At 39.1% G+C, this 23,689-nt stretch overlaps 2 protein-coding genes across 1 annotated transcript; both read left to right on the top strand.

The window, feature by feature from the left end:
- LOC122972445 (eotaxin-like) overlaps positions 1-23,689 on the top strand; it is a 67,785-nt gene that overhangs the window by 33,224 nt on the left and 10,872 nt on the right.
- Positions 6,814-22,750, top strand: LOC122972447 (C-C motif chemokine 3-like 1). The gene is made up of 5 exons (XM_044339562.1): positions 6,814-6,958; positions 9,079-9,205; positions 9,298-9,356; positions 9,457-9,765; positions 22,113-22,750. Exons 1-4 carry the CDS (start codon positions 6,892-6,894, stop codon positions 9,486-9,488), a joined length of 285 nt encoding a protein of 94 aa, XP_044195497.1. The 5' UTR covers positions 6,814-6,891; the 3' UTR covers positions 9,489-9,765; positions 22,113-22,750.

Here is a 23,689-nt window from a genome sequence, read left to right as displayed (position 1 = left end):
GAAATTGTGACATAAGTGTGACCTTCGGCCTGTAAGGGTTTCCTGACGCCCCTGGAATCATCTAATCAAGAAAATCCGTGACTTCATTTTTTCCCATGATGAAAGTATTTCCTGTTGGTAAGTTCTTGGTCACTTCATGAAAACCCCCTGTTTATTCACATAAAGAGAGAGGATGGAACAAAGAAGAAAAAAAAAAGCAGAACGATGACTAACAGGAAGGGTCCACTTCTGCTTTTTCAGGCCATAAGTATCCGATGTCTCTGAACGTTTGTCAGTTCACCAAACTCTCTGAAGAGGAAGGAGAAGAAAGACAAACAGAGATCACTCTATTCAATATTTATCAATTTAAGCTCTTGATAATCATCCTATTTGAAAATGGTGAACTGTGGAAACCTGCTGAAGAGTGCGCTGGTCGCCATCGTGCTGATGAATCTGGCTGTTTCTGAGTCAGCTCGTAAGTTTAAACTTAAGACATCTTATAGATAAACCATTTAAAATGACCATTACTGTATTTAACTCTTCCCTGTTTCCTTCTGTCTCCAGCTCAGAAGTTTGCATCCTGCTGCAAGTCAGTCACCAGTCGAGAGATTACCGAACCGATTTTAGGATATTTGGTCCAGAGACCTAACCCTCCATGTGTCACAGCTATCATGTAAGTAAGAAAAGCTTAGTTCATCATTTATAATCTCTAAAACTGAATTATAAATCTGGAAAGTGATTCCTAAAGACAAAGAAAGCCCTTTAATAACTTTACTTTACAATTTTATTATTATACATTTGCCATAAACTGACATGTCTTCTTGAATGATTTCAAAAGAAGCTAATTATACAATCTTATTAATATCACACAAAGTCTAATACTCATATAGTTTGAAAAGTACTAATGTTGCATTCGTTTATCCTTCCTGCAGCTTTCAGACAGAGAAGGGTCTGTTCTGCAGTCAGCTGAACGCTCCCTGGGTTCGCCGCAAGATCATAGCATTTGAGTGAGTTTCATATCATTATTCATTCACTCACACGCTCACTCTGTCATTTCTACATTCATTCATTCAGTCCTGCAACACCAAAACTCTTTGGTTTGTTCACTCTCTTAAAATAACCTTTTTATTTGAATCTTTCTCACAGGAAAGCAAAAGCTGAAGCCACTGCTGCATCTGTGATCTCTACGTCTCCCGTCTCCCTGCTCTCCATCATCACATCCACCGCCTCCCCTCCTTCATCCTCCTCTTCTCTTTAATCCTCCTCATCCTCCTCCTCCACATCACAGAAGCCTGCTGATGAAAACAATGACCAAATTTTGTCAAATACGATTATGGCCTCAACATTGTTTGAAATAGCACTTGAAGAATAGAAATATGCTAAACTATCAATATTCAGTTTCTTTCAATGCCTTTTGAGTAGAATTATTTATTAGTTTAATTTAATAGACCAGTGCCGTTAGAAGTATTCATGTATTTATTACCAAATGTATTTATCAATGTTTACAAGTTACTGTGTACAACTTTATGATGTTGTGTCATCAATTCTCTCTGTGTAATGTTTTTGTTATTATTACACAACATTTTAATTATTTAAATTATCATGAGAAAATGCTTGCAGCTATTTATTTATTTGAAAATGTATGAGAACTTGTCCAACCATGAAAACTTTGGTCAGAAATAAAGTGTTCATTCTATGAGCTTACATCTGGTGTTTATCTGCATATTATTTCATTTCTGTCTGCAAATCGTCTAAAACAATAAGAACCCGTAGGAGTATAAGAGCTACAGAGTTTATCTGTCTGTGTATCAAATATGAAACATCTCCTGTGGCAGCTGTGGTTAGCGGTTGGAACATTAAACCACTAAATATGTCAAGACACAGGAAAGATGCTATCTTTTGTTTTCACGTTATCATCACACTATCTTGTCATTCATTTTCCATTCTGGTCTTCCGTCCAAACTAAGCAGCAGTTTTCCACCACTGAAGTATGTGGAAATACCGATGTTCACACAGGCGTGGTTTGGTACAAATGCCAACATTTGCCATCTTTAATTCTCTGTGAGAATTTATTTTATGTTTCAGTACAATAAATGCCACAATCAAAACTGACATTGATGTGTTTTTCTGCTTTTGGAGGCCTCCTCGGTCAGCCTGCAAGAAGATCTGCGAGCCTCAGCACTCATGGTTTTAATCCCCTATTGATCTCCTTTTCTTTTCCTTTATGTTATTCCTGTTGCATCGATTGTTAGGGACCGAGCCCAAAAGGCAGAGGACTACTGTAAAACAGTATTGTTTTTCATGTGTTTGTTTGTTTCTTTCTTTCATTATTATTACGCCACTTAAACCCTAAATTTGACCCCCTAAACATGCTCAAAAACTCACCAAATTTGGCACACACATCAGGTCTGGGTAAAAATTTGATAAAATTAACCCCTAGAGTGCCAAAATGTGCTCTCTAGCACCACCTATGTAACTAAAATGGCTGCCATGGCCCGTAGGAATGTCGTAGAGAGATCGAACCAAAACTCAATTATTCATCTCATCAAGACCTACAAATCGTACACTGACACCCCTGACCTAAATCCAACAGGAAGTCCACAATCAGACTTTCAAAGTAAGACTTTGCTCCGATTTGGGACCCCGAACAAACGCTATCTCCTCTGAGGGTGTTAATGGTATCGGCTTCAAACTTTAATACATGACTTAAAGCTGTGCTGAAAAAAAGTTATTTAAAACTTTGTAATAACTCGAACGGTTTGAATTTTATAAGCCCTCAAAGTTGCAGTGCCACATCACCCTTACAATGTGAACCAATGGGGAGGCAATCTATGGGCATGGACTTTGTGTCAAACAGAGGCTTCTGTCATCTAAACTATAAGTCTGACCACTTTGAAACCTGTATCAATGGAATCGCAACGAAATTTCCTGCTAAAATATGATTTTTAATGTTAGATTTGGCCAAAGTCATGGGATTTATGAGGATATTTCACAAAAAGCGTACTAAAATCCTCCTCTCCAACTGCTCCTGGTGATGTCACTCCCTCAGTGCTGTGAAACATTCCACAATACACACTCATTATAAAATCACAGGAGGAGCAAGAAAAGACTTTAAAACTCACACTCTAATATCTCAAAAACAGTAAAAGATAGAAAAAACATGTCAATTCAAGATTTTTAGGTCAAAGTCTTGTGACTCAGTTAAAGTTCAAATGAAGTTTGTATCTAAAACTATGTGGAAGCAGTAAATGTTCAAAAAGGTGTGGGTTCGCTCACACTCTTCATTCAAATATATGAGTATTTTTCTGTGTCCAGCTGCAGTTACTTATTGTCTCTACACACCTGACAGTACACATTTCAATCACACTTTCAAAATAAAAGCACACCACACTTATGAGAAATATCCCTCATTTTTAAAAAGCTAAATGATCTGATCCCGTCGGGCCAGAGTGCGAGGTCCCGACCAACGCTGCTCGCAGCTTTAATTATATTTGCTTTTGTTGTGTGTTTTGTTTATAAATGTGCAGACAATGTCAGGCACTTTGTAAACAATGTTTACATAAGTAAAGTTAGTATTATTATTATTATTATTATCATGTCAAACACCTGCTTCAGTATACAGTGAAATTATGATTTAAATGCAGGTGATAGAAGCTTCAAATGAAGCTCTTCTCAGATTGTTGAGCAGACTCTGAAATCCCCTCACACCACACATGTTCAACGTCAGAGTTGAGGAGGTTGCGTCTGTGTTATTTTTTATTCTTCACACAACTACCTCTGACATTTTTCCGGTTCAACCAAGTGCAACAACACATTTGAGAAGAAACTGTCCAAAAGCGTGCACCGTTACGTACATTAATGCAACTGATTGCGTCTCACCTCTCTCTTTATGACAGTAAGTTTTTCCGCCTGCCTTCAAATGTCGTCAGTCTGAACAGATATACTTTTGCATTAAGTGGTTAGATAAGGAAGTTGCCTAATTTCAGTGAGGCACCAGTTATTAGGAACATTCTGAAAACTTCAGTGTGGTTTAGTGTGACAAACAAATGATATTTTTAAATTTGTACACAGTAGTGTGGACATGGTGTGGGGACTTCCCACCAGCCAGTAGAACTGAGAAGGCCTCTTTGATGACTAGCAAACACTAATTATCTGATGTCAAGAACCAAAAGACATCTAAGTTAATTACAGCTGAAAAGTTCAATGTAAAGCAGGTTGTAACTCCAGTACAGTAAAAAGAAGTTTCACATGTCAACCCACGTGCTGCAAGTTACCAAAAAAACATTTTTACTGTGGTTGTTTTTCAAGACCAGAAAATCCAGCTTACTACAAATTTCTAATTTTTGGATGTCTAGATGACTAAGAATGTTCTCTGTTTGCTTGTTTGCCTCCAAGCCTCATCATTACAACATCAAACCACTTCGTCATTCACCAGCACCGTCCTACAATTGTACTCTGTATATGAGTTGGTGTTCTCCGAAGGGTGTTTGACAGTTTCTGTCTAATAAATGCTGACATAAGCCTAATGAGTCACAACCAAAGCATTTTCTTTTTCTCTTTCTGCATAGTAAGTCAACGTACAAACAAGAGAGCAGCAAGTCCCTGCCTCTTTTCATTGTAAGGAGTGCTCGGCAGTAGCTTAACCGCTAGTCTGGTACAGCCTTTACTGTCATTGCAGTCTACAAGGATGATATAAGTGGGTTAGAGGTTTGTGTCAGTCACTCAGGGTCTGCCTCTTCTTTCCGTTCAACTTGCTGATGTTGATAGAGATTATTTTCCTTAGTCTGAGGAAGCTGTCAGTCTTTCTTAGTATTCTCAGTCTGAAAAACAATTTCCAGAGAGCTAGAAAATCCATCACAGTAAACTCAAGGCCATAGAGAGCCAGTGACACCAGAACTTCCAGGTTCTGTTCCAGAAGTAAGAAAAACTCATTCAAAATCCCTTTGACGTGTAGTTCAGACGTATCTGTACTACAGTAACAGCATCTCTCGTCTCTACGCAGCACAGATTACAACTACAAAGTTGAAAAAAGACTTTAGTAGAAAGCATTGGGGAGATGTATGGATATGGAAGAAACCAAGTTACGATGATGTAAATGCAGTTGTAGTTTTCTCGTGGGAGTTGTTTTATCTGTGATCACAAAGTAAACATTGTTTCATTTTCTCAAAATTGAGAAAGTTTCAGTTTCTGATATCAGCTGCTGTAGTAGAGCGGAGCGGTCTGAGAATGTGAGAAGTAAAATCTTGGAACATACTTCATTTTTTTTTAATAAAGGCAGATGAAAGAGATGCTGAATGAGAGATTGCATTGAGTTGCAGATGCTGGTGGAACAGAGGCCAGACAGGAAGTGATGTCATAGCTGATGTTGCAAGTTTTCTTTGGTCTCAGTCTTTTTTTTTTTTGTTCATTTGGGTGAAAGTGTCTCAAGAGGTTTATTTCTTATCTTACTTATTCCTTTTCTCTCCCACGTCTAACCAGTTTTTCAGATTTTGCCTCACTAATAAGATTTAATGTGACAGACACTGAACTGCGTGTTCACTCATGTCCTGTTATCTTCTGTCAGTTTCTAATAAAGCTTTTAGCAAAATATATATGTGTTTTGGTTTAAAATAAACAATTTTATTAGTTGTAGTAGTAGTTTAGTAGTTGTTGTTTTCTCTGCAGTATTCAGTCATGGCCCAGTCTGTAAAAGGTTTCAACATCTAGCAATAAAGTATGTCTTGTTGGTGGCTGTCTGCATTACATAAAGATGTCAGCAGAAGTTTCTGTTTGTCACATCTCAAACGTTTCTGTAGCATCTCAATGACTAGATATGAAACGGGGAAAGAGGGGAGATATGTTCTGCTTTTTTGTGCATTGATGAACTTTGTTGAACTTGAAACTTGCATAGGAAGTAACTGGTGGTGCACTCGTTTGTGAAGTAAAATTGGAGATTTGGTCAAGTAATACAGCCTGACGCTACAGCTGCTACCAGACTGACCAAACCTCTGCACATTGTGGCTGTTACATACATTGATTGCAATAACATGGGCAATGTTTCGAAAAGGAAGCAGCGTCTTAGCTGAAAACTTTATGTGTGACACTAATTAGAAAGAGAAACGAAATGACAAGCCAATGTCAACACTGTCACATTCATGTCACTGAATTAGTTCCCTTCAAAGTGTGTGAGAGAAACTTAACTGACATGATAACCTGTCAAAAAATTCTTAAATGCATGCGCTAAATAAAATGTTAGAGGGGAAATAAAAGACTGCTCAGTTAAACATTAAAATAATCAGAAAATAAGTCATGTAAGAGCAGATTGAGGAGCATTTAAGCAATATTTAGTTCTTATCTTTGGTCCAATAAGGATAAAATTAAAGCGTTTTGCCTCTCAAGACTATCCAAGGTAATTTTGTGCATTTTAAGGTGTTTATCAGTTGATTATGTCACAATACTAAAGAATGTGAGTCACTGTCAACCCAAGTTGATTTGAGAGGAATCATGACACAAACTTGCTACCATATATATACTTGAAGCTTTAATTACTGTTATAATCGCAGCCTCTGTGTGGTTTTGTGTGTGTGCTTCTTTAGAAGTGTGTCAGGTTGTTTCTCAGAAAGATGTTGCTGACATGTTAGTGGTTTGAAGTGGCAAAGAGGGCTATAAAGATTCTCTGATGAGGGGAGGAGGTGTGATAGCATCATGACCCATCACACACAAACAAACACACACACACACACACACACACACACACACACAAACACACACACAGTATTTACATGTACAAAAATAACACGTAAGAAAGTACGTCATCAGTACTGCCCTCCGAGGTTTGGAGTTTAAAAGCAACCAAACCCACCTGAAGATGATCATTCTGCTGTTACCAATAAATATCATCTGTCAGTTTGTGCAGTCAATCGATCAGCTACCATGAGGATCCTAACCATCACTCTCCTCCTGCTCTCAGTGTGTCTGTGCACCCTCGCCACATCCAGCCGTAAGTACTAAACATCATAACACTTCAACTGCCTCTGTTGAGCTTTCTCTCATTTTCTTATGTTTTAAGGTTTTAGGCCTTGTCTTGTCAGAGAACTCGGGCTAGTTCAGGATGTGAGTCTGTAAAGACACTGTATGTGATAACTGGACAGTACAAGTTAATTAGACTTTAATGAGTATGTGTGTATGTTCATTTCTAATAATTAGAGATGCAGCAATGTGGAGTTAGTGAACTGAAAATGATAACAAACAATTATCTGTGTGTTGTAGCTGATATCGATAACCAATAATGTTAATCAGAGCACAATAAAGGCTATTTGTATGTTGACAGGTTTATTTTTCTAATATATCACTAATGTTTAAGGAGCTTTTACATTTTCAGTTTTTGTTGACATTGTCAGAAAGGTGATAATTCTACTTTATGTTTACTATTGAGGTCGTAGTGGGTTGTAGTGGTGCACTGGAGTGCATTATATTAAATGGTGTTCCTAATATTTTGTCCACTCTGTTAACATACATGAGGAGGGAAAATATTACTAACTTATGGCAGAGTTGTTGTATTGGATTGCATTAGATGCATAGGTGTTTCTAAGCTATCAGTGAGTTTAGATTCAAAAAGTCAAGAGCAACTGGACTTGTTTTAAATTCTTGAAGATATTTTCAAGAATCTAAAACAAGTTCAGTCGCCTTTGACTTTTTGGATATATAATAAAATTTGCTATTAGCATAACAAGTATAAAACATGCTGTGGATAATATTTTCTCATTTTTTTCTATTAACATTAATATTATCCATTTGTATATTCTGTTAAGTAAACCAATAAGAAAAAAAGAATAAAAACTCAGACTATACTTCTGGAAGTAAAGTAAAAACCTGCATCTATTTATTATTTTGCAAGAAAATGCTTCTAATTTGTAGAGTTTAGAGTATAAAAGTGGAATAATTATTCACCTTTTCAGTTTTAAGTTCTAATATAACTAATTTAAGAAATCAATCATTACAATTGCCACTAAATAATTCAATATCCGTATATCACTAATCTTCTATCTTTAAATTATGAATTACTAATTGATTTATGTGTCCTTCTCACAATTAATTTGTCACCTGCTTTAAAGGATGCATTCACAAGTTTTTAAGTCTGTCAGACTTAATACAGACAAATACAGACTTGACACATGTTTTTCTTGCTGTAATCATTCCTCCTGTTCATACTGACCATCAGAAGATCCCTTCATAATGCATTTACAATGTAAATGCTGGGTCCTCCTTCTGTTTTCTTGAAGCTAACATGACGTTGTCAGCTGTCCAAATTAGTTAAATCATGTCAATATCTTTTAAATCTTTATTGAAGCTATTCAGCACAGTTTCAGGAGCAGGACCACACCTCTACTACGCCACTTCCAGCATTCCTATAAATACCACCTAACCTTCTCCTCTTCTTCCGCTCTCGTATTCTGTGCCCCTCCCCCCCCGCCCTATTTCTCTCTTCCTGTTTCTTCATGATTCTTCTTCTCCTTCATAAGGTCCTGAGGGGGTCCGCTGTTGCCCGGGTACTGTGGCGGATTCCCCATAAGCTTCCCCACAATGCATTCCACAACCGGAAGTTGTTTTCCTTAATAAATCATCCAAATGCATGTTGTTGATAGTGTGGTCCTTGCTAGTGAAATGATAAATTTGTTCTTTTTGTTATGATCTTTCCACTGCAGCTGTTCACTGAGACACAAAGAGGGATTTTATTTTACTAAAAAAGACTGTAACTGTAGGGGATATCCACTTTATTTGACTAACTCAGACTGCTGAAGCCTGTGGATATTGTCCCCCATCACTTACACCTTTAAGGTCATTTGGAGGGAATCTCTCAATGGCCAATATGAACAGGAGGAATAATTTCAGCAAAACCTGTTTTCATGTGGGCACCTGATCATTGTTTTAGGAAAGACTTGAAAAATTGTGAACCCGTCCTTTAATGTTTACAGTTTCTATTTTAGATCACTCTAATGTGAAGATGCTCTCTTTAAAGACATGTAAGCAGTGTGCCACCTGCAAATTAAAATAAGTTTCTCTGTCCAACACTCAACAGCTGTCTCTCTCTCTCTCTCTCTCTCTCTATTTCTCTCACAGGGCGTCATGCCGCCAAACTCTACGCTCCATGTTGCACTCGTGTCACCTCAGCTAATATCAGCAGCGACATAATTGGGGACAGTTACGAAAAACAGACTGCCGAAGGATTATGTGTGGAGGCTATAATGTAAGTTTAAACAGTCTCTGCCACACACACACACACACACACACACACCATAGAATCACTGTCATCTTCCTGTTTTGTTTTTCTTTTTTCAGTCTCCGCACTAGTAATAGAAAGGTCTGTGCTAATCCCAAAGCTGAATGGGTGAAGACACGTAAGTTACTCATAGTGACACAACACACATTAAAAAAAAACTCTCACACAACAAAAAAACACACAAGCAGTTTGTGATTTGTCTTCTTTCTGCTTTCTAGTCATCGCCGGTATGACATCTGGAAACCAGTGAAGCATCACCGCTTGTCTTCATCTTCCTGCTACTGCATGAGAACATGTTACACACACAGTAACATGTATATACACACATGTTATATTCTAGCCTTAATAATCTCCTCTGAATGCAAATACCTCTGTCCTCGCAACTGATATATATGCAAAAAGTATATTGTCAAGCTATTAATATATTTTTATCCCAAACCACAAAGTGTGTGTGTGTGTTTTTGCTGTTTTCTGAATTAACGTTTAATTCATGACGTGATATTTTGTTGATCATCGTCTCCTTAAAGGTCATGTTGCTTGATTTCTTATATCAATCAATCTCTATCAAACCATTGAGATTAACTACAGCCTTGACTAAGAAAGATATGACATGAATAAAGAAGAAGAAGACACGGATGTGAAAGTGAAATTTCTAAATTTAGATATTTTGGGGGGAATTCTTAGAAGGAGACAAATTATGGAACCGAAAAAGTGCTCAAAAGGCTCATTTATTAAGTTATTGTAATAGAGAATGAAAGTAAACACAGTGATTGAACTTTAGACAAGCAGCAGAGGTCAGTAATTGTGATGGATGTTATCTCGCTTTGTGGAAGTGGGTTTTAAGCACTTTTAGCACAATATTGATTTGATCTCCTTTAAATTTCCAAAAAAGATGCAAAACATAATGTGTGTTTTCATTAAACATACTCAAGTGGATGTAACAAGACTGAAAGAGGCTTTTCATCACCTCTTTCCTCCTGAGATGTATTTATAATCTTTTAAGTATTGGTTTTGTCTCCTTCGTCCAAACTCACAATGTTGTGCTTTTTAAATTATTACATTTATTTCTTGTTGTAAACATTTATTGCATTATTAGAATAAAAGGAAACACAGGGATGCACACAACATGTGTTGTTGCACTCTAGACAGGCAGCTGTGTTGCTCTTTTTGTTCTTTATTTTTTGGCATCCTGGTGGAGTGGAGCTCTGTAACAGTGAGTCGCAGCAAGATGATGAAGATTTTTATCTTCAGTAAAAGAAAAATAAGTTCCAAGTGTTTAAAGATGTCATACTCTGCACATTTCCAGCTCTATATTTATATTTTGGGGCTCTACTGGAATATCTTTGCATGATTTACAGTTAAAAACTAAGGCCGTTTTATCTCCTGTTCCCTCCCAATGAGCCCACTGTGTTCTGATTGGTTAGCTTCTGGAAGCTTCCTCTGACCCTGGACACCACGTAAACAAACAGTAGTAATTGGATTTTGCTTCTTTTTCTCAATCTTTACTCAAAATATAAAGAGTCTGTGCAAGTCTGAAATAATCAAGTGGACAATGTGGACAATGCATGGAACAGCATTAGCAACAAAGACTACAGAACGGACGGCTGTTTGTGGGCATGTGAAAACAATCTGATGTCAACATGAGGAGGAAGTAAAGGCAAGTTTGCAAACAGTGTTCAGATCAGGTTGAAGCCCTGACTTTTGACTAGAAGGCAGCATTTTTTACATAAGTTCACCTCAAGTTTTGGATTTTTGATCATGTTAAACATTCAACATTATTAAAGTATATAAATAACAAATTCACAAAAAGCATATTATGTCCCCTCTAAAACTTTGTATTTGCACTAGTTTTTAATTGTGCAAATACACAATGAGCACACATAGGTAGATTAAATTGAAATCATAAATAAACACAGAATAAATCTGACTTATCATATCAGCTGGAGAACAGTGTGACCTTTGACCTGATGAGCACTAAACCAAGCACCTTGGTGTGGAGTCAACAACCTGAGATCAAAGGCTTCAGTGTTAATTAAAGCTGCAAGTAGCGTTGGTCACACAAGTGTGGCGTGCTTTTATTTTGAAAGTTTGATTGACAGGATGAGAATTTTCTGCAGGGTGAGACATGTCTGTCTTGCTCACATCTGTGTCATCAAAATCATGCAAGTTTTGGGCCCTTTCACTTGAATTTCAATTAGTAAATTGAAAACTCTTGATGAGTTTGTGCGTAAAACAAATTAATTTCCTAATTTTCATCAGGTCTATTTTTAGAAAAGTAAAGACTTTTAACCCACATGATCTGGTCAAAGTTTGATTGAAATGTGTGTACTGTCAGGTGTGTAGAGACAATAAGTAACTGCAGCTGGACACAGAAAAATATATCAATATATATTTGAATGGAGAGTGTGAGCGAACCCACACCTTTTTGAACATTTACTGCTTCCACATAGTTTTAGATACAGACTTCATTTGAACTTTAAATGAGTCACAAGACTTTGACCTATAAATCTTAAATTGACACGATTTTTCTATCTATTCTTCTATCTCTTTTACTGTTTTTGAGATATTAGAGTGTGAGTTTTAAAGTCTTTTCTTGCTCCTCCTGTGATTTTATAATGAGTGTGTATTGTGGAATGTTTCACAGCACTGAGGGAGTGACATCACCAGGAGCAGTTGGAGAGGAAAATTTTAGAGTATACTTTTCATGAAATATCTTCATAAATCCCATGACTTTGGCCAAATCTTACATTAAAAATCATGTTTTTGTAGGAAATTTTGTTGCGAATCCATTGATACAGGTTTGAAAGTGGTCAGATTTAAAGTTTAGACGTCAGAAGCCTCTGTTTGACACAAAGTTCATGCTCATAGATTGCCTCCCCATTGTTTTATATTGTAAGGTGTGATGTGGCACTGCAACTTTGAGGGCTTATAAAATCCAAACCATTTGAGTTATCACAAAGTTTTTAACACCTTTTTTTCAGCACAGTGTCATAAGTCACCTATTAAAGTTTGAAGCCGATACCATTAACGTCCTCAGAGGAGATAGCATTTGTTCGGGGGCCAAAATTGGGGCAAAGCCTTATTTTGAATGGCTATTTGTGGACTTCCTGTTGTATTTAGGTCCGGGGTGTCAGTGCATGATTTGTAGGTTTTGATGAGACGAATAATTGTCCACTGAGAAGGGTGGCCAAGAGGCTGGATGTCGGTAAGGACAGCTGACTGCTTGGGACCAGGTGACTCTGTGGCACTGGGCAGCAGAGACTCTGGGGTGCTGTTCAGCAGAGACTTTGACTAGATGGTGTTCGGTCTGGCGCAGGAGGAGTATAACTGACTCCATGGGAGCTTGTAGGTTTGGGACATTGTGGATACGAGGGAGAGGTGTCGCATAGTGTTTGGTCCCAACCATTTTTACTCTGACGGTTTTGGCTTCCAGCGCTTTCATGGCCGCCTTGTCCTGTCTGGGTCTTGTGATTAGTTTCTCAGATTTAAAGGGGAGAATATCTATCTGCCATAACTTTTTCACATGATAACTGAGTTCGGTATAGGAGGTGCCAGTTGAGGTGAAGAGAGCTTGGCTGGCATTTGGACACTCTTGGAGAAAGGTTGGCCCTTGAAGTGTCCAACCTAGCTGGGTGTTGTGGGCCGCTGATGCCCCTGGTGGACCAAAGCAGACTCTCTTTCTCTGAGTTATAAGGTGAGAGTTATCGGATCCTATCAAAAGAAGAGGCTGCACCTTGATGAATGAAGGAGAAAGCCCTTGAGGTGGCAATAGCATTTTTGGAGCTTATCCACCGGATAACTCTGGTCTACAAGTGATAGCTTTCCAGAGGTGAATGCATGTTTTTTGTGGATTTAGGGAGTGTGCACTACGAGACGTTCCATGGACCCTTCAAGTCCTAGCTGTTCACAAACTGCTGGCAGGAGCATTGTACGCTGAGAGCCATCATCCAAAATGGCATAGGTATCCAAAGTGTGGTGTCTATTCCATAGGGTCACCTTGACCACCTTTAGAAGGACGTTGGAAGAGCTGGACTTAGGATTCAGATACAGAACCTCGGAGTCTGTCTCTCTTTGGTTCACATGGTGGAGAATTCCAAGGTGTTTCCTCTTGCAAAGGTGACACAGCTTTTCCAGATTGCAGTTCATAACCATATGTGGTCCTGCACACCTCCAACATCTCTTTTCCCGCTTAATCCAGCCTATTACATTCTCCGTCCTCAGATCCTTCAGCTCTTTGCATTTGATTATTGAATGGTCAGGTGAATTGTAGTATTGGCATGCTCTGAGTTTAGTCCCTAGTTGTCCTGAAGGGGATGGAGGAGGGGGGGTTGGTGTTGGTACTGTGCAGTATGGGGGCAGGCCTCAGTGCTGACCTCCTGGTTTGTATGGAGGTTTCAGGGGTCAGATGTCTGACTTGAGCAGCCACAGACTGACACTCTGCTTCACCCTGGTGCCATGTAGCAAAATCCACCAATGTGTAGTGGGTTACTGGCTGAACGGGTATAATGTATGAAGTTAGCTACTGAATCAGCCGGCAGCTTACTAAGGAGATGTTGCACACGAGGGGAACAGGCAAGCTCAGCTGCTCCCTCACTCTGCCCCATAGCCTGCAGCATTCCTACTAGGGATTGGACTCTAACTGCAAAGTTTTGAAAAGCTTTAGAATCACCAGGTTGAACCTTTGAGAGGTCTATTATAGTGGTTATGTCTTTCAATGCTAAATGGTGGGGCTGCCCATACTGTTGGTCTAGAGCAGCTAAGGACTTAGTATAAGGCTGTGGATCATGAGCATAGGCCAATGCAATACATGGTGCAGAGGGTAGCTTTAGGTGGTCTAACAGGATATGATACTTAGGCAGGAGGTTTGTAAGGGTCATCTTAAGCATTGTATATTCATGGGGCTCTTCATTTTACAAACTAGGGAAAGTGGGTCCCTCAACACGTGACCTGTACCCAGGTGGGGGGGCTGCATACAGTTGTTGATTATGTACTGGAGCTGGGGGCCATAATGGGGGAAGGAAATTAATGTAATAATGATGAGCTTGGTTAAGGTCATAAGGATACTGGGGCTGCATAACAGGGGCTGGCCAGCCTGGAGGAGCAGGAGGCACCTGAGGGGGAAAAGTCTTATTGGTACCTGAGATACTGGAAGCACTTGTTGGGGAGGAGGTGCTGGGGCTGCCTGGATTGGAGGAGGCACTAGGGGTGCCTGGAGTAGAGGTGGCCCTTGGTGAGGGGGGGCTGGGGGTGCCAGGGGTAGAGGAGGCACTGGGGGCACCAGGAGTGGAGGCGGCACAGGGGGCCACTGGAGTGCCTGGAGTAGAAGATTTGTTGGAGGTACTTGCTGGGCAGGAGGTGCTGGGGGCACCTGGAGTGGAGAAGGCACTTGCTGGAGGTGCCTGGAGGAGAGGAGACATTTGGGGCACTTGTAGTGGAGGAGGTGCTGGGGGCACCTTGAGGAGAGGAAGCACTTGCCTGGGGGGAGTTGCTGGTGGCACCTGGAGTGAAGGTGGCACTGAGGGCACCTGGAGTGCAGAAGGTGCTGGGGGCACCTGAGGAGGGGCCAGCTGGAGTAGTGGAGGAGGTGCTAGGGGCGCCTGGAGGGTAGACTCCAGACCATGCTTTGGCAGGGAGCCTATGTAACAGCAATAATGTGCAGAGGTTTGGTCAGTCTGGTAGCAGCTGTAGTGTCAGGCTGTATTACTCGACCAAATTTCAAATTTTACTTCATAAATGAGTGCACCACCAGTTACTGCCTATGCCAGTTTCAAGTTCAACAAAGTTCATCAATGCACAACCAAGCAGAACATATCTTCCCTCTTACCCTGTTTCATATCTAGTCATTGAGATGCTACAGAAACGTTTGCGATGTGACAAACAGAAACTTCTTCTGCCGTCTTCATACAATGGTGGTGCAGACAACCATCAAAAGAAATATACTTTATTGTGGTAATGTAGGGCAATGTTTCGAAAAGGAAGGATTGTCTTTGCTGAAAACGTTTATGTTTGATGCTAATTATAAAGTGAAACGAAATGACAAGTGGTCGTCTGAGTGTGTGTGTGTGTCAACACTATCACATTCATGTCACTGAATTAGTTAGTGTGTGAGAAACTTATCTGACATGATAACCTGCCAAAAAATTCTTAAATGCATGCACTAAATATAATGTTAGAGGGGAAATTAAAGACCAAATTCAGATGGGCTGTAATTGTAAATGGCACCTGTGTGTGTGTGTGTGTGTGTGTGTGTGTGTGTGTGTGTGACCTGGCACCTGGGTTCAATTCCACTCCTGTCTACAATCAGCTCTTCAAGCCACAGCTCAAATACTCCAGCTCTCCTTCCATTCATCACCAGGTTGTTCAGTCACCTCAGTGGTACCTATTCTTTTGGCCACTCGGTATTATCAATACTAGAGTTGTTTTCATGTGCTCTATTTTCTGTGCTTCCACTAAAATGACTTCTCCTGTGCCCAGGTCTCCAGTGTCAACCCATCCACCTGGTCATCTGTTGTTCTTCAGCTGCAAGCCCATTCTCCAGCCACACCACGCCAAGCGCACCCAGCCACCTGCCTCTCTCTGCCACACAACCCCTCTCCAGCCTGCCTGCCCCTTGCCAGCGTCAGCCCCCCTCCCCCTCCCTTCTACCCTCCATAACCATAGGTTGCTCATTAAACCATCTTTTCTCACCAATCCGGCTGTTTTCCGTGTCTGCTTTTGGGTCCAAAAAACAACCTCAGCCATAACAATTTAGTTCTTATCTTTGGTCCAATAAGGACCAAATTAAAGTGTTTTGCCTCTGAAGACTATCCAAGGTCATCTTGTGCATTTTAAGGTGTTTATCAGTTGATTATGTCACAACACTAAAGAATGTGAGTTATTGTCAACCCGAGTTGACATCATGACACAAACCTGCCACCATATACAGTGGTGTGAAAAAGTGTTTGCCCCCATCCTGATTTATTTTTTTTGCATGTTTGTCACACTGCCACACCTGTTCTCAACCAAGAAATCACTTAAATAGGACCTGCCTGACAAAGTGAAGTAGACCAAAAGATCCTCAAATGCTAGACATTCAGGAACAAATGAGAAAGAAAGTATTTGAGATCTATCAGTCTGGAAAAGGTTATAAAGCCATTTCTAAAGCTTTGGGACTCCAGTGAACCACAGTGAGAGCCATTATCCACAAATGGCTCTCACAACATGGAACAGTGGTGAACCTTCCTAGGAGTGGCCGGCAAAATTACCCCAAGAGCACGGCGACGACTCATCCAAGAGGTCACAAAAGACCCCACAACAACATCCAAAGAACTGCAGGCCTCACTTGCCTCAGTTGAGCTCAGTGTTCATGACTCCACCATAAGAAAGAGACTGGGCAAAAATGGCCTGCATGGCAGCGTTCCAAGACGAAAACCACTGCTGAGCAAAAAGAACATTAAGGCTCGTCTCATTTTTGCCAGAAAACATCTTGATGATCCCCAAGACTTTTGGGAAAATACTCTGTGGACTGACGAGACAAAAGTTGAACTTTTTGGAAGGTGTGTGTCCCATTACATCTGGCGTAAAAGTAACACCGCATTTCAGGAAAAAGAACCTCATACCAACAGTAAAATATGGTGGTGGTAGTATGATGGTCTGGGGCTGTTTTGCTGCTTCAGGACCTGGAAGACTTGCTGTGATAAATAGAACCATGAATTCTGCTGTCTACAAAAAAATCCTGAAGGAGAATGTCTTTCCATCTGTTCGTGACCTCAAGCTGACGCAAACTTGGGTTCTGCAGCAGGACAATGATGCAAAACACACCAACAAGTCCACCTCTGAATGGCTGAAAAAAAACAAAATGAAGACTTTGGAGTGGCCTAGTCAAAGTCCTGACCTGAATCCTATTGAGATGCTGTGGCATGACCTTTTTTTTAAAAAAAGGCAGTTCATGCTCAAACCCTCCAATGTGGCTGAATTACAACAATTCTGCAAAGATGAGTGGGCCAAAATTCCTCCACAGCGCTGTAAAAGACTCATTGCAAGTTATCACAAACGCTTGATTGCAGTTGTTGTTGCTGCTAAGAGAGGCCCAACCAGTTATTAGGTTTAGGGGGCAATCACTTTTTTACACAGGGTCATGTAGGTTTGGATTTTGTTTTCCCTTAATAATAAAAACCTTCATTTTAAAAACTGCATTTTGTTTGTTTTTTAAATTTAAATTTGTTTGATCTGAAACATTTAGGTGTGACAAACATGCAAAAGAAATCAGGAAGGGGGCAAACACTTTTTCACACCACTGTACACGTGCAGCTTTAATTACTGTTATCGCAGCCTCTGTGTGGTTTTTGTATGTGTTCATGTGTTGTTTAGAAATGTGTTAGGTTGTTTCTCAGAAAGATGTTGCTGACCTGTTAGTGGTTTGAAGTGATAGAGAGGGCTATAAAGATTCTCTGACAAGGGGCGGAGGTGTGATAGTATCACGACCCCTCGCATGCACGCACACACACACACACAGTATTTACATGTACAAAAATAACACGTAAGAGAGAACGTCATCAGTACTACCCTCACAGGGTTGGAGTTTAAAAGCAACCAAACCCACCTGAAGACGATCATTCTGCTGTTACCAATATCATCTGTCAGTTTGTGCAGTCAATCGATCAGCTACCATGAGGATCCTAACCATCACTCTCCTCCTGCTCCCAGTGTGTCTGTGCGCCCTCACCACATCCAGCCGTAAGTACTAAACATAACGCTTCAACTGCCTCTGTTGAGCTATACTGATAACCAATAATGTTCAGAGCACAATAAAGGCTATTGTTATGTTGACAGGTTTATTTTTCTAATATATCACTAATGTTTAAGGAGCATTTACCATCTATTAATTGTAAACTTGTTTGTAATAATCAAACATCAGACCTTGTCTACTTATTGACAAGCATATATAAGCTACAAAAATCATTCAATAGTTACAAAAAGCTGTTCAACTCCACTGTTTAGAAAAGATTCAGGTATTTTATTTCCTGTCTCAGCCTCAAAGTCTACAAGAATTCAACTTATTTAAGATATGTCGCTAATTAGGCTCAACAAGTAGTGTTTGTGTTCAGCTTGTTCATAACAATTCACTATTAGCTTTAGATTAGATTCTCAGTCATCCAGGTCATCGTTCACCAACCGGCCACTTTATTAGGAACAATTGTGCAATCTAATGAAATCTAATACAACAGTTCTGCCATAAATTCTACATTTATGAAGCTTTTACATTTTCAGTTTTTGTTGACATTGTCAAACAGGTGATAATTCTACTTTATGTTTACTATTGAGGTCGTAGTGGGTTGTGGTGGTGCACTGGAGTGCATTATATTGAATGCTACTCCTAATGTTTTGTCTACTCTGTTAACATACATGAGGAGGGAAAAATACAGTGGAAACCGCATATAGTGATCATGGTTACAGTGATCAACCGCTTATATGGATCAAAAAGCTCAGGACAGAATCAGTCCTATACAAATGCTGTTTAAATAATTTGATTACAGTAATCAATAGTCGGCTTACAGTGTTCATTTTGGGTCTCTTCATACATAAAAACATATGGAGAAAGTAAAATTAAAGTACAGTAATTCTATTTTCTTTTTACGTTACTCCCATAATATACCTATGATGTGTATTTAGCAGCTGCTGCATTATTAACATTTTCTTCCTCTCATTCACCAGCTTTCTTTCTTCCACTGCTTTTGAAACAGTCAATAACATTCAGTAAATAGCGAAGCTGCCCGTTTCATTACTTTATATTCATGTAATAAATATACAGATGCCAATTAAATGGTCATTTTCATGAGAAATTAAAAAATAGAAAATTTTTCACTGTATTACTAAATGTAGAATTCATGGCAGAGCTGATGTATTGGATAGATACACCTGTGCATCTAATGAAGTTACCAGTGAGTGTAGATTCAAAAAGTCAACGGCAACTGGACTTGTTTTATATTAAGTTCAGTCGCCCTCAACTTTTTGGATATACAGTAAAAATTTGCTACTTACATAAAAAGTGTAAAACATGCTGTAGATAATATTTTGTCTTTTTTTTTTAACATTAATATTACCAATTTGCATATTCTGTTAAGTAAACCAATAAGAATAAAAACTCAGACTATACTTCTGTAAGTAAAGTAAAAACCTGCATCTATTTATTACTTTGCAAGAAAATGCTTCTAATTTGTAGAGTTTAGAGTATAAGTGTTAATTATGCACCTTTTCAGTTTTTTTGTCTGTCTTAAAACACAGACTTGACACATGTTTTTCTTGCTGGGGGACAAAATCCACAGTCCTCCTTCTGTTTTTCTGAAGCTAACATGAGGCTGTCAGCTGTATGAATTAGTTAAATCAAGTCAATATCTTCTAAATTTCTTCTTTTTAGTGCCAAATTCATTCTTTTTGTTACGATCTTTCCACTGCAGCTGTTCACTGAGACACAAAGAGAGATTCTTTTTACTAAAAAAGACTGTAACTGTAGAAGATATCTACTTTATTTGACTAATTCGGACTGCTAAATCCTCATATTATCTTCAGATTACCTTTTTAAATACATTTTTGCTCAAAACAAGGACTGTGGATTTTGTCCCCCATCACTTACATCTTTAAGATCATTTGGGGGGAAAATCTCAATGATCAGTATGAACAGGAGGAATAATTTCAGCAAAACCTGTTTTCATGTTGGAACCTGATTATTGTTTTAAGAAAGACTTGAAAAATTGTGAACCCGTCCTTTAACGTTTACAGTTTCTATTTTTAGATCGCTCATATGTAAAGACGCTCTCTTTAAAGAAGTGTAAGCAGTGTGCCACCTGCAAATTAAAATAAGTTGCTCTGTCCAACACTCAACAGCTGTCTCTCTCTCTCTCTTTCTCTCTCTCTCAGAGAAGCATCCCTCCAAAATCTACACTCCATGCTGCATTCATCTCACCTCAGCTGATATCAGCAGCGACATAATTGTTTATGGATACGAAAAATCGACTGCCAAAGGAGAATGCATGGAGGCTGTAGTGTAGGTTTAAACAGTCTCTGCAGCCACACACACACACACACACACACACACACACACACACACACACACACACACACACACAAAAGAATCACTGTCATCTTCCTGTTTTGTTTTTCTTTTTTCAGTCTCAAAAGTAATAATGGAGAGTACTGTGCTGATCCCGAAGCTGAATGGGTGAAGACACGTAAGTTACTCATACTGACAGACACAACACACATTAAAAAAAAAACCTCTCACACAACAAAAACACACACAAGCAGTTTGTGATTTGTCTTCTTTCTGCTTTCTAGTCATCGCCAATTTGACATCTGGCGCCCTCACCACACCGAGCCGTAAGTACTAAACATCATAACACTTCAACTGCCTCTGTTGAGCTTTCTCGCATTTTCTTATGTTTTAAGGTTTTAGGCCTTGTCTTGTCAGAGAACTCAGGCTAGTTCAGGATGTGAGCCTGTAAAGACACTGTATGTGATAACTGGGCAGTACAAGTTAATTAGACTTTAAAGAGTATGTGTGTATGTTCATTTCTAATAAATAGAGATGCAGCAATGTGGAGTTAGTGAACTGAAAATGATAACAAACAATTATCTGTGTGTTGTAGCTGATACTGATAACCAATAATGTTAATCAGAGCACAATAAAGGCTATTTGTATGTTGACAGGTTTATTTTCCTAATATATCACTAATGTTTAAGGAGCTTTTACCATCTATTTATTGTAAACTTGTTTGTAATAATCAAACACCAGACCTTGTCTACTTATTGACAAGCATATAAAAGCTACAAAAATCATTCAATAGATACCAAAAGCTGTTCAACTCCACTGTTTAGAAAAGATTCAGGTATTTTACACTTACATAATTGTCACTTACATCTTTAAGCTCATTTTGAGGGAATCTTTCGATGGTCAGTATGAACAGGAGGAATAAATTCAGCAAAACCTGTTTTCATGTGGGCACCTGATCATTGTTTTAAGAAAGACTTGAAAAATTGTGAGCCCGTCCTTTAACGTTTACAGTTTCTATTTTTTGATCGCTCTAATGTAGAGATGCTCTCTTTAAAGAAGTGTAAGCAGTGTGCCACCTGCAAATTAAAATAAGTTGCTCTGTCCAACACTCAACAGCTGTCTCTCTCTCTGAGAAGCATCCTTCCAAAATCTACACTCCATGCTGCATTCATCTCACCTCAGCTGATATCAGCAGCGACATAATTGTTTATGGATACGAAAAATCGACTGCCAAAGGAGAATGCATGGAGGCTGTAGTGTAAGTTTAAACAGTCTCTGCAGCCACACACACACACACACACACATACACACACACACACACACACCATAGAATCACCGTCATCTTCCTGTTTTGTTTTTCTTTTTTCAGTTTCCGCAGTAATAATGGAGATGTCTGTGCTGATCCCGAAGCTGAATGGGTGAAGACAGGTAAGTTACTCATAGTGACGCAACATACATTAAAAAAAAAACCTCTCACACTACAAAAAAACACACAAGCAGTTTGTGATTTGTCTTCTTTCTGCTTTCTAGTCATCGCTAATATGACATCTGGAAACCTGTGAAGCATCAACGCTTGTCTTCATCTTCCTGCTACTGCATGAGAACATGTTACACATACAGTAACATGTATATACACACATATGTTATATTCTAGCCTTAATAATCTCCTCTGAATGCAAATACCTCTGTCCTCGCAACTGATATATATGCAAAAAGTGTATTGTCAAGCTATTAATATATTTTTATCCCAAACCACAAAGTGTGTGTGTGTGTGTGTTTTTGCTGTTTTCTGAATTAACGTTTAATTCATGACGTGATATTTTGTTGATCATCGTCTCCTTAAAGGTCATGTTGCTTGATTTCTTATATCAAACTTAACCATTGAGATTAACTACAGCCTTGACTAAGAAAGATATGACATGAATAAAGAAGAAGAAGACACTGTAGTTTTGGGACATTGTGGATACGAGGGAGAGGTGTCGCATAGCTGACACCAGAATTAATTTTAGAGCCGAATCAAAAATAACACCGAGATTGCTGGCATGAGAATGAAGGTAAGGGGCCAGGGGCCCTAAGAGATTAGCTATACCCCCACTGGAGTCGGAGGGACCAAATAAAACCACTTCAGTCTTACTAGCATTTAACTGAAGATAGTTTTGTGCCATCAAAGTATGTTTGAATGAACTGTACAAGTAAATAGCACTGAACTCAAATGACTGATCTTAAACAAACTGACAGCCCTGCGTCTAGACAGTGGACGGAGTTGAACTGTGTGCAGGGGTGAAATCAGGACAGACGTCAAATGGATACATTACCATCTGCATGGATCGGTTTGCATTGAAGGACAGTCATTTCGGTTGACCTGTGTTCAGTTTGACCTGTGTTCGGCCGAATAACGAGACTTTGTCTCTGTTTGCTGATTGCTGTTGGTTGTTCATTTTAATTTGACTTGATACTCTGTAATAAATTCCTTAAATCTGAGAGCAAGCTCAGTGTTGTTAATCAGCCTGTAATTTCTTGTTCCTCACCACGGAGCAAAGTTTTTTTTGCCTCAACACATACAATGGTGGTGCAGACAACCATCAAAAGAAACATACTTTATTGTAGTAACCTGGGCAATGTTTCGAAAAGGACGTATCGTCTTTGCTGAAAACTTTTATGTTTGATGCTAATTATAAAGTGAAACGAAATGACAAGTGGTGGTCTGAGTGTGCATATGTGTCAACACTATCACATTCATGTCATTGAATTAGTTTCCATTAAAGTGTGTGAGAAAGTTATCTGAAATGATAACCTGTCAAAAAATTCTTAGATGCACTAAATATGATGTTAGAGGGGAAATAAAAGACCAAATTAAGACGGGCTGTAAATGCACCTACAGTATATTTTACTCAATTAAAATCAGAAGATTTTATTGGCTCTTGCAATCCAGTTTCTTCTTCATTTCATGGCTCAGTTTTCCAGTACTTTGCAAGTTTAGGCGATCGGTTGCTTAATTATACATTAAAATAATCAGAAAAATCATTCATGTAAGTGCAGATTGAGGAGCATTAAAGCAACATTTAGTTCTTATCTTTGGTCCAATAAGGACTAAAATAAAGTGTTTTGCCTCTCAAGACTATCCAAGGTCATTTTGAGCAGTTTAAGGTGTTTATCAGTTGATTATGTCACAATACTAAAGAATGTGAGCCACTGTCAACCTGAGTTCATTTTAGAGGAGTCATGACACAAACTTGCCACCAAATATATACTTGAAGCTTTAATTACTGTAATAATCGCAGCCTCTGTGTGGTTTTGTGTGTGTCTTCTTTAGAAGTGTATCAGGTTGTTTCTCAAAAAGATGTTGCTGACATGTTGGTGGTTTGAAGTGGCAAAGAGAGCTATAAAGATTCTCTGACGAGGGACGGAGGTCTGATAGCATC

The sequence above is a fragment of the Thunnus albacares genome, chromosome 21, assembly GCF_914725855.1.
Source record: "Thunnus albacares chromosome 21, fThuAlb1.1, whole genome shotgun sequence".
Lineage (NCBI taxonomy): Eukaryota > Metazoa > Chordata > Actinopteri > Scombriformes > Scombridae > Thunnus > Thunnus albacares.
This window is presented reverse-complemented; position numbering and strand designations above follow the sequence as displayed.